The 12674-nt window shown below is 40.8% G+C and overlaps 1 protein-coding gene across 1 annotated transcript in view; it reads left to right on the top strand.

The window, feature by feature from the left end:
- tek (TEK tyrosine kinase, endothelial) overlaps nucleotides 1-12674 on the top strand; it is a 248182-nt gene that overhangs the window by 159106 nt on the left and 76402 nt on the right. Inside the window, exon 15 of the mRNA XM_063048906.1 lies at nucleotides 5729-5942. Coding sequence (XP_062904976.1) covers nucleotides 5729-5942 — 214 coding nt within the window. The remainder of the gene's footprint in view (nucleotides 1-5728; nucleotides 5943-12674) is intronic.

Genomic DNA, 12674 nt, shown 5'->3' on the forward strand with positions numbered 1-12674 from the left:
TAGACTGGTGAGTCCCATGTCAGTGGTAAGGAAACTATTGGAGAGGATGAGATCATAAGCATTGGAGTAGAATTAGGCTATTTGCTCTGCTATGCCATTCCATTAACACTGCTTTATCATCTCTCTCAAACCTGTTCTCCTGCCTTTTTTGCATAACCCAGGCAACCTGTTCATATTCTATACCTTCAATTTTGACCCGGCCCAAGAATCCCCTCATAACAAGTGTCTACACCAAATTTTGAACCACAGATCTATTTAGAATATATAAATAGCCTATCTGAATATAAATGGGTGATTAATCCTTAATTAATGTTTCAGAGATCTAAAATCCATTTCAATAGATATGGGTCAAATTTGACCCAGAACAGCCTCAATGTACAAAAATTTGTAGCACCTGTACAAAAGTATAAAATTTTTAAATGTTTTCATTTTTGTGCATTTTGGGTCACTTTAGGAAAAGTCGTCAAATTTAGGCTAAAAAAGTGGCATTAGGGTTGTTTTTACTGCTGTCAAGTGTCAAAACAGGTCAAATTTGACCTGAACAGTATGTAAGGGATAAACTTTGATGACCTAACAAATCAACAACCCGTCAACCTCTGCTTTAAATATACTCACGCAACGCACATCAAAGTAGCCGGTGAACGCAGCAGGCCAGGCAGCATCTTTATGAAGAGGTACAGTTGACGTTTCGGGCCGAGACACTTCGCTTCCTGACGAAGGGTCTCGGCCCGAAACGTCGACTGTACCTCTTCCTAGAGATGCTGCCTGGCCTACTGCCTTCACCAGCAACTTTGATGTGTTTTGCTTGAATTTCCAGCATCTGCAGATTTCCTCGTGTTTGCGTCTTTAAATATACTCCATGTCTTGGCCTCCACTGCTATCTGTGGCAATGAATTCACAGACTCACTACCCTTTGGTTAAAGAAATTCGTCCTCCTCTTCCTCACTGATGCTCAACACTGGCACATCTCAGGGATGCGTGCCCTAGCCCGCTGCTCTACTCTTTCTATACCCATGACTGTGTGACTAGGTATAGCTCACATGCCATGTGTAAGTTTGCTGGTTGAGTGGTGTCACAGTAACAACTTTGCTCAGTAAGACAAAAAATCTGATTGTGGACTTCAGGAAGGGTAAGATGAGGGAACAAGAACCAATCTTCACTGAGGGATCAGAAGTGGAGAGAGTGAGCAATTTCTAGTTCCAAAGTGTCAAGTTATCTGAGAATCTAACCGGGTCCCAACATATCAATGCAGCTATAAAGAAGGAAAGAAAATGTCCATATTTCATTAGAAGTTTGAGGAGGTTTGGTTTGTCATCTAAAACACTCAAAAACTTCTACAGATGTACAAATGTTTGTACATGGAGAGAATTCTGACAGGCTGCATCACTGTCTGGTATTGGGAGCTACTGCAGAGGTTGAAAAGAAGTTGCAAAAATTAGTCAGCTCTATCTTGGGTACTCTCCTCCATAGTATCCAAGACATCTTCAAACAGCAGTGCCTCAGGAAGGCAGTGTCTATCATCAAGGACCCAATCACCCAAGACGTGCCCTCTTCTCATTGTTTCCATCAGGGACGAGGTACAGAAGTCTGAAGGCACACACTCGATGATTCAGGAACAGCTTCTTCCCCTCTGCCATCCAATTCCTAAATAGACATTGAACCCATGAACACTATCTCACTTTTTTATCATATTATTTCTGCTTTTGTACTATTTTAATTTAACTAATTAATATACATATACTTAATGTAATTGATTTACTTAATATTTTTCCTATATTATCATGTATTGCATTGTACTGCTGCTGCTAAGTTAACAAATTTCACGACATATGCCGGTGACATAAAAACCTGATTCTGATTCTCATCTCTGTTCTGAAGAGATGTCCTTGACCTTTGTCCTCTTCGAGACTCATCCACTAGAGAAAACATCCTTGCCATGTCCACTTTATCTAGGCCTTTCAGCATTTGAAGAGATCCTCCCCCCCCCCCATTCTTCTAAACTCCAGTCCCAGCTCTGACCCTGTGGAACACCACTAGTCACCAGCAGCCAACCATAAAAGACCCCCTTTATTTCCATACTTTACCTCCTGCCAGTTAGCCGATCGTTTTATTTACTTATTTAGTGATACAGCACAGAGCAGGCTCTTCTGGCCCTTCGAGCTGCACCACCCAGCAGCCCCCCAGTTTGACCCTAGCCCAACCACAGGACAATTTACAGTGACCAATTAACCTTCCAGTCGCTATGCCTTTGGATTGTGGAAGGAAACCGGAGCACCCTGGGAAATCCACACGGTCTTGGGGAAAAAGTTCAAACTCCTTACAGGCAGCGGTGGGAATTGAACCCCTGCCGTCACCTGTACTGTAAAGCGTTGTGCTAACCACCATGCTACCATGCTGCCCCAGCACAATATCTTTGAACTGGGGGAGAGAATCTGAGCAAATGGTGAAAACCCACATATTCCATGGGGAAGACGTGCAGAGACCCCTGACAGAATTGCATTACAATTGAACTCCAGAACATCCTAATCTGTAACAGCGTTGTACCCTTCTGTCCTTACTAGTACCTTTCCTGTAATACCACCGGCTCTTATCTTCTTTAGCAACCTCACCTGTGGCAGTGTGTCAAAGATCTTCTGAAATTCCAAGTAAGCATCAAATAACATCTATTATTTCCTCAAAGAATTCAACAGATTTGTCAGGCAAGACTTCCCCATAATGAAACCATGCTGACTTTGGCCTATTTTATCATGTGACTCCGTACCTTGAAACCTCATCCTTCATAATGGACCCCAACATCTTACCAACCTCTGAAGTCAGCTTAACTGGCCTATAATTTACTGTCTTTTGTCTCCCTCCCTTCTTACAGGGTGGAGAAACATTTTCATTTTCCTACTCCTCCGGAACTATTCCAGAAGCTAGTAATTCTAGAAAGATTACTACCAATGCCTCCACAATCTCTTCAGCTACCTCTTCCAGAACTCTGCAATGTAGTCCATCTTGGCCAGGTGACTTATCCACCTTCAGAATCAGAATCAGGTTTATTATCACCGACATGTGAGGTGACATTTGTTAACTTAGCAGCAGCAGTTCAATGCAATACATAATCTAGCAGAAAAAACAAAATAATAATAATAATAAATAAACAAGTAAATCAATTATGTATATAGAATAGATTTTAAAAAGTGCAAAAACAGAAATACTGTATACTTAAAAAAAAGTGAGGTAGTGTCCAATGATTCAATGTCCATTTAGGAATTAGATGGCAGAGGGGAAGAAGCTGTTCCTGAATCGCTGAGTGTGTGCCTTCAGACTTCTGTACCTCCTACCTGATGGTAACAGTGAGAAAAGGGCATGCCCTGGGTGATGGAGGTCCTTAATAATGGATGCTTCCTTTCTGAGACACCTCTCCCTAAAGACGTCAGTAGGCTAGTGCCCAAGATGGAGCTGACTAGATTTACAACCCTCTGCAGCTTCTTTCGGTCCTGTGCAGTAGCCCCTCCATACCAGACAGTGATGCAGCCTGTCAGAATGCCCTCTACGGTACATCTATAGAAGTTTTTGAGTGTATATGTTGACATGCCAAATCTCTTCAAACTCCTAATAAAGTATAGCCATTGTCTTGCCTTCTTTATAACCACATCGATATGTTGGGACCAGGTTAGATCCTCAGAAAAGGAAGTTGAAGCTGCTCACTCTCTCCACTTCTGATCCCCCTATGAGGATTGATTTGTGTACCTTCGTTTTACCCTTCCTGAAGCCCACAATCAGCTCTTTTGTCTTACTGACGTTGAGTGCCAGGTTGCTGCTAGGCACCATTCCGCTAGTTGGCATATCTCACTCCTGTACGCCCTCTTGTCACCACCTGAGATTCTACCAACAATGGTTGTATCGTCAGCAAACTTATAGATGGTACTTGAGCTATGCCTAGCCACAATCATGTGTATATAGATAGTAGAGCAGTGGGCTAAGCACACACCCCTGAGGTGCACCCTTATTGACATTTTAACTTCCCAAGCACCTTCTACTTAGTAATAGTGGCTACACTCACTTCTGCCCCCTGACACACCTGAATTTCTAGCGTAATGCTAGCGTCTTCCATGCTGACACCGCTCAGACTGGGGATCTGATATAAAACCAAAGCCTAAATTAGGGACAGTCAGCATGACTTTTGTTTGGAGCACATCATGTATATTGAACTCTTTAAAGAGTTGACAAAGGTGACTAATGAAGGTAGAGCTGTGGATGTTATGGACATAGATTTCAATAACGTTTTTGTCAAGTTCCTTCATGGTAGTCTCATCCAGAAAATTAACATGTATGGGATCCATGGTGAATTAGCTGTTGTATTCAGGGGTGGCTTCCCATAGAAGACAGATGGTAGTGGCCAATGGGATTTCTGGCTGGAGTTCTGTGACTAGTGGTGTTCTGCAGGTATCCATACTAGGACCTCTGTTGTTTCTGATACATATAAATGACTTGGATGAAAACATAGAGTTAATGAGTTCACAGATGATATGAAAACTAGTGGCATTATAGAAAGTGCAGAAGACTGGCAAAGATCTCTAACAGGATATAGATCAGTGGCAGAAATGGGTGGAGGAATGGCTGGTAGTGTTTAACTGTCCAAATGTGAAGTATTGCACTTCGTGACATCAAATATTAAGAGACAGTGCACTGTTAATGGCAGGACCCTTAACAGTGTTAAGGGTACAGAGGTATCTTGGAGTACAATGGCTCACTGAAAATGGCCACGCAGGTTGATGGTGTGCTAAAGATGATGTTTAAAGTCAGGTAGTTATGATGCAGCTTTATAAAATTCTGTTTGACACTATCTGGAGTATTGTATTCAATTCCAGTCACGTGAAGACTTTAGAGAGGGTGTAGAGGACGCTTACCAGAATCTGCCTGGATTAAAGGACCGGTGCTATGAGGAGAAGTCATACAATCTAGGGGACACATAATAGAGGTTAATAAGATTATGCAAGGAATAGATAAGACAGTTGGCATATTTTTCTCCCGTGTGCTTAAAACAAGAGGGTATTGCATTTACAATGAGAGGGTTTAAGTACAAAGGGGACATGAAGGGGCAAGTTTATTTTTACAGAAAGAGTGGTGGGTGCCTGGAATGTGTTGCAGATGTGATAGTGGAGGCAAATATAATAGCGGCATTTAAGAGGCTCTTATACACATGAATGTGCGGAGAATAGAGAGATACAGACATTGTCTAGGCATTAGAGATTGATTTTGTTATGCATTTAGTTACTAGTTCAGCACAACATCATGAGCCAAATGTCCTGTTCCTGTGCTGAACTGTTCTTGGTTCTATGTTCTAAGTATGGACAGCCAGCATCGCTTTCTGCAGGGAAAGTCACGGCTTACAATTTTGATTAAGTTTATGAGCAGCCAACCAAGGTAGTTGATGAGGTGAGGGCAATGGATGTTATCTGCAACAATTTCAAAATCAAACATGGTGGGTTGATCAGGAAGATTAAGATTTTAATCTGAAAGATCCACAGTATATTATTGGTGGTTTAGGTTCAGAATTGTCCATAGAAGATAGGGACTAGTGGGCAATGGGACTTATTCTGGATGGAAGTACGTGACTAGTGGTCTTCCATGGGGAACTGTACTAAAACTTCTGCTGTTTGTGATATATGCAAATGACTTGGCTTCAAGTTTCGCTTATCAGCATATTGATTCCTAATCTGCACTTTCTTTGTCTTTACAGCGAGAAGAGCCAATTATTCAGTTTAATTCAGGGACCCTCACACTCTCCAGGAAAACAAAGCCTCAGATGCGAATGCCAGTTGTCTATCCTGTCCTTCAGTGGGATGACATCAAATTTGAAGACATTATTGGTGAGGGGAATTTTGGACAGGTCTTGAAAGCTCGAATTAAGAAAAATGGGCACAAGATGAATGCTGCTATTAAACGAATGAAAGGTAGGTCCTATTATTTTACTGAAGTAGACTGGGCCCTTTTCTTCATCTGTGATATAGCGTAGACTTTCATCCTTGGTTCTGTAACTTATTATTAACCTATACATTCATAGAATGAGGCCAATCCTAACATATCTTCTAGTACATACTGTACTCAGCAGCAGTGACATCTTAGCTCCTGTCTCTGAATCCTTCACATTATTGACTATTTGTACTGCCAGAAGACAAAATTTTAATCCTCTAGTTCAATCTGATTTTAATTTAATTTTAGGACCACATCAGCATTCTTTAGGGACATTTACAGCAAGGAAACAGGTCATGGCAGCCAACATATTTTTAGACTATCCCTTCCCTAAACCATTTTACTCCCTCCACATTCCCATCAGCTACAATACTCCCCAGATACTACCACTTAGAGAGGCTAATTAAGCTACCAAAACCACAACTTTTTTTAGGATGTGGGTGGAAGCCAGAGCACTTACAAGGAGAGTGTTCAAACTCCACATGGCACTAGAGGTCAGATCCATTCTTAGATAAGGGGCCAAAACTGCTCACAATTCTCCAAGTGCAATCTGACCAATTCCTTATAAACCGTCGACATTACATCCTTGCTTTTATATTATAGTCCTCTTGAAATTAATGCTAACATTGCATTTGCTTTACTTACTACTATCTAAATATGGAAGTTACCCTTTAGGAAGTACTGTAATAGGATTCCCAAATTCATTTGCACCTCCGATTTCTGAATTTACTCCCCGTTTAGAAAATAGTCTACATCTTTATTCCTTTTATCAAAGCGCATGACCAGACACTTTCCCAAACTTACTCCATCTGCAACTTGGCCTATTCTCTAACCTGTCCAAGTCCTTCTGCAGACTCCCTGCTCCCTCAACACTACCCACCCTTCCACCTGTCTTTATATCATCTGCAAACTTGGCCACAAAGCCTTCTATTCCGTCATCCAGAGCATTGACTTTTAACGTGAAAAGAAGTAGCCCCAGAACTGACCTTTGCAGAACATCACCTGTCACAGGGAGCCAACCATAGAAGTTCCCCTTTTATTCCCACTCTTTGCCTCTTGCCAGTCAGCCAATCTTTTGTCCATGCTAGTAACCTTCCTGTAATACCATGGACTCTTATATGTTTAGCAACCTCATCTGCAGCAGCTTGTCAAAGGCCTTCTGACATTCCAAGTAAGCAACACTTAACAACTCTGTCTATCCTGCCTATTATTTCATCAAAAAATTCCAACAGATTTGCCAGGCAAGATTTCCCCTTAAGGAAGCCCTACTGACCACAGCCTATTTTATCATGTGCTTCCAAATACTTCAAAACCTTAATAATGGGCTCCAACCACTAAAGTCAGGCTAACTACCTTATAATTTTCTGTCTTTTGTCTCCATCCCTTTTGATATTTGCAATCCTCCAGTGTCTGGAACTATTCCAGAAACCATTGATTCTTGCAAGTTCACTACTAATATCTCCGCCATCTCTTCAACCACCTCTTTCAGAAACCTGGGTTGTAGTGCTTCCAGTCCAGGTGACCTACCTACCTTCAGAACTTCCAGCTTCCCAAGCACCATCTCCTGAGTAATAGTCACTGCACTCACACCTACCCCCAATACTCTTGAATTTATGGGATACTGCTGTGTGAAGAAGTTTTCCCTCATGTTCTCCTTAACTTTTCACCTTTTACACTTAATCCATGACCTCTAGTTGTAGTCCCATCCTATACCCCCATAATTTTGTAACCTCTAGCAAATCTCTCCTTAATCTTCTACATTCCAAGGAATACAATCCTAACCTATTCAATATTTCCTTATAACTCAGGTCTTCCAGTCCCAATAAAATCCTTGTAAATTTTCTCAGTACTCTTTCAACCTTATTTACATCTTTCCCATAGGTAGGTGACCAAAACCGCACATAATGCTCCAAATTAGACCTCACCAACATCTTAAACAACTTAAGCCAATGCGCCAAAAGCATCCTTTATGAATCTATCTACCTGTACTACCACTTCCAATGAATTATGGATCTGAATTCTACCCTTTGTTCTATCGCACTCCTCAGTGTCCTACCGTTCACTGTGTAAGACCTGCCCTAGTTGGTTCTACCAAAGTGCAAGTCTTTGTACCTGTTACTCACCTGTGCCTCATTGCCAAAGCCTCAGTTTTTGGTGCAGGTGGTGCGGAATTTGTCAGTTGTGTCCAGGAAATCTTTCTCATGCAAAATGCAGATGGCGTGACCAGAGATGGATAACACTCAACCGCCACATAGCAAGTGAGGTGGGGCAGGTGGCTGAAGTGTTGGCTGGGGAGCATTTTATGTATATATATATATATGAAGTCAGGACCAACATACTTCACTGAGAGTGAAGGAAAAGGCTGGCAACACGATGGAACCCTTCATTCATGAGAGGTTTTGAGGATTTGGTCAAGAAATTGAAGGAGACATTTTCAGGACCAAGCAAGTCCCTTGAGGAAAAATATATGAGAACATTCAGGATGGAATTAGGTAGTGGATCCCAGGCATCAAATACTCTGTTTAAAAAAAGTAGCCACATAAATCTCCTTTAAATTTCCCCCTTCTCACGATAAATTATAGCCTTTAGTATTTGACATTTCCACACTGCCTTATGAGTCTCAGTCAAGTAACTGACCCCTCTACCCCATACATTTCCCTTGTCTGCTCCTATTTCTAACCCCTCACTTCACTATTCACTCACCCTCCTCACTTCTACTCACTGCCTCCTGACATAGTCATAGAGTCAAAGTCATACGGGGGAAAACAACTCTTTTTTTTTACAACTACGAAGGCACCTGTTAGTCTTGCAAGACAATGGATCTGCGCCTGGAAAGTCTTCACTCTCCAGGGCGTAGGCCTGGGCAAGGTTTTATGGATGACCAGCAGTTGCCCATGCTGCAAGTCTCCCCTCTCCACGACACCGACGTTGTCCAAGTGAAGGGCAAGGGCCAGTACAGCTTGGCACCAGTGTTGTCGCAGAGCAATGTGTGGTTAAGTACCTTGCTCAAGGACACAACACACTGCCTCAGCTGGGGTTCAAACTCACAACCTTCAGATCACTAGTCCAATGCCTTAACCACCTGGCCACGTGCTCACGCATTTTTTTTAACATCTTCAGAATCAGGTTTATTATCACTGATATATGTTGTGAAATTTGTTGTGAAACAGCAGTATAGTGCAAGATATAAAGTTACCAAAATAAATAAATAATGCAAAAGATAATAATGAATCATAAACCATTCAGAACTCTGCAAGGAGAAGCTATTCTTAAAATGTTGGGTGAAAGTCTTCAGGCTCCTGTACCTCCTCTATGATAGTATTAAAGCAAAGAGAACATGTCCTGGATTGTGAAAGTCTTGAATGACAGATTTTCCCAGCCTTGGTCCATATCTAGAAACATAGAAGTGTAGAATCACAGAAAACCTACAGCACAATACAGGCCCTTCGGCCCACAAAGTTGTGCCAAACATGTCCCTACCTTAGAAGTTACTAGGGTTACCCATAGCCCTCTATTTTTCTAAGCTCCATGTACCTATCCAAAAGTCTCTTAAAAGACCCTATCATATCCGCCTCCACCACCATTGCTGGCAGCCCATTCCATACACTCACCACTCGTTGAGTAAAAAACTCACCCCTGACATCTTCTCTGTACCTGCTCCCAAGCACCTGTGCCCTCTTGTGGCAGCCATTTCAGCCCTGGGAAAAAGCCTCTGACTATCCACATGATCAATATCTCTTTTATTATCCATATTCATTCCTGCCTGTGGCCATCAAACTTTACAACTCCTCCCTTGGAGGGTCAGACACCCTGAGCCGATAGGCTGGTCCTGGACTTATTTCATAATTTACTGGCATAATTTACATATTACTATTTAACTATTTATGGTTCTATTACTATTTATTATTTATGGTGCAACTGTAATGAAAACCAATTTCCCGCAGGATCAATAAAGTATGACTATGACTATATAGCTGTCTGCATATTTCTAATATGCATTTAATATAATTGCCTCTATTTCTGGCTCTGGCAGCTGATTCCATTAATCGACCATCTGTTGTGTAAAAACGGTGCTCCTCAGGTTCTTATTAAACCTGTCACTTCTAACCTTAAAACTAAGTCCTCTAGTTTTCAATTACCTTACACTGGAAAAAGACTGCTCACCCTATCTATGCCCCTCATGACTTTATATACCCCTAAGAGATCACCCTTCGGTCTTCTATACTGCAAGGAGTAAAGGCCTGTCCTCCCTATAACTCAGTCCCTCGAGTCCTGGCGACATCTTTGTAAACCTCCTGGACACTCTTTTCAGTTGAATCACCTCCTTCCTATAACAGGCTGTTTAAAACAGAACACAATACCTTGTCATTTCACAACATACCCTACCAAATTCTACATTCACTACCTTGAATATGAAAGTCAGTATGCCAGAAGCCTCCTTCACAGCCCTTTCTACCCATGGGTCCAATTTAAGGGAACTAAGTGAGTATTTTCCAAGAGTTCTCCCATTCAGTGCAAAATTCCTACCTTTACCTTGATATGTTCTTCTAAAATGTAACACTTCACACACCTGAATAAAATTGTTATTCCTCAGCTCAATCTACCCAGCCAATAAAGTTCCCATTATTATTCTCGGTGCTTCTCTTCACCGTCTACAGCACCACCTGTATATAATCTGCAAATTTACTAACTATTCCATATATATTCTTTTTCAATATTTTTACTAATTACTTGCATAGACGAATACAAAATACATTATGATATTATGGAAACAGAAACAAGATTGAAATGCCCCATAACTATGTATAGTAAATTAACCATAATATTGAAAAGGTATATTTTATTCTAATCTAAAGCAAAATCAAAACCCCATAACAAAACAAAAGAAAAGAGAATAAAAACAACTCAAACACGTGGAAATCTGCAGATGCTGGAATTTCAAGCAACACACATAAAAGTTGCTAGTGAACGCAGCAGGCCAGGCAGCATCTCTAGGAAGAGGTACAGTCGACGTTTTGGGCCGAGACCCTTTGTCAGGACTAACTGAAAGAAGAGCTAGTAAGTGATTTGAGAGGGGGAGGGGGAGATCCGAAATGATAGGAGAAGGCAGGAGGGGGAAGGATGAAGCCAAGAGCTGGACAGGTGATTGGCAAAAGAGATATGAGAGGATTATCAGACAGGCGTCCCAGGGAGAAAGAAAAGAGGGAGGGGGGAACCAGAGGATGGGCAAGGGGTATAGTGAGGGGGACAGAGGGAGAAAAAGGAGAGAAAGAAAAATAATGTGCATATATAAATAAATAATGGATGGGTTACAAGGGGGAGGTGGGGCATTAGCGGAAGTTTGAGAAGTCAATGTTCATGCCATCAGGTTGGAGGCTACCCAGACGGAATATAAGGTGTTGTAAAACAGCTGTTTGGTTAAAAGAAAAGAAAAAAAAGTCTCTGACATATAGTCGTAAATTCAAACATATAATAGCCATCATCATTGCTGAACAAATCGAAAATCGTGAAAGTAGTTCCAAAAAGGTCCCCATAATGTGAAAAAATCTTGTCTAGGTATAGAAATAGAACACCTAATCCTCTCTAGATTTAAACATGACATAACATCAATCAACCAATGGGCATGAGTAGGTGGAGCGACATCTGTCCATTTAAGCAACAAAACTCTTCTGGCTAAAAGAGAAATAAAAGCCAAAATATTCAAATCATTTGGCTTAAGAACAAAACCCTTTCCTCCAACGATGCCAAACAAGGCGGTCAGAGGGTTGGGTTTAAAGTTTACTTTAAAAAGCTCCTAGAAAGTTTGAAATACTTGTTTCCAAAATTTATCAAGCCACAGGCAGGACCAAAACATATGAATTAGAGCTCCTCTATCTTTAAGCAATTTAACTGATAATTATGTAGTTAAACATTCTTCGAGGATTTGGTTACAATTTAGAAAATCCTTTGGGTTATTTGGTTTTTCACTCTCTAGTCCCATTTTTTCTAATTATTTTTTTAAACCTTCTTTGACTGATGTAGTTTTCAAAGAGTGGAATAGACTAGGTATTAATTTTTTTCAGGATCTGTTTGTTGGAGATAGTCTTTCCTCATTTGATCAACTATCTATTAAATAGAATCTTCGTAAAGCTCACTTTTTTAGATATTTACAAATTAGAGACTTCTTGCGTTCTGAACTTCATACATTTTCTAAATGTCCAGATAAGAATTTAGATGTCCAGATAAGAATTGATACAATTTTTACTTTGAAACCTTTTCATAATGAATCTATTTCTAATATTTGTAGTATGTTGTTGGCAATGAGAAACATTCCATTAGACAAAATTAAAAACCTCTGGGAACAAGACCTACAGATTTCAATTGATGAGGATACTTGGAATGGAATTTTTAAACTTGTTCACACCTCTTCATTATGTGCGCGTCACTCTCTTTTACAATTTAAAGTGGTTCATAGAGCCTATATGACTAAGGATAAGCTCTCTCATTTTTACTCAGATTTTTCTCCATACTGTAATAGGTGTAATGTCGAAGAGGCCATGTATATTCTCAACCAAATCATTAACCTAGATGATAGGTAACAATGGGTCCAGCCCAGCCCCTAGAGCACATCACTAGTCAGAGGTCACAGACCTCCAGTGTGAAAAACATTCTTCCACCATCACCCTCTGTTTCCTACAACCACCACCTTTGTATCTGGTTTGCTGGTTCTCCAT

The sequence above is a fragment of the Mobula hypostoma genome, chromosome 5, assembly GCF_963921235.1.
Source record: "Mobula hypostoma chromosome 5, sMobHyp1.1, whole genome shotgun sequence".
In the NCBI taxonomy this organism is placed as follows: Eukaryota; Metazoa; Chordata; class Chondrichthyes; order Myliobatiformes; family Myliobatidae; genus Mobula; species Mobula hypostoma.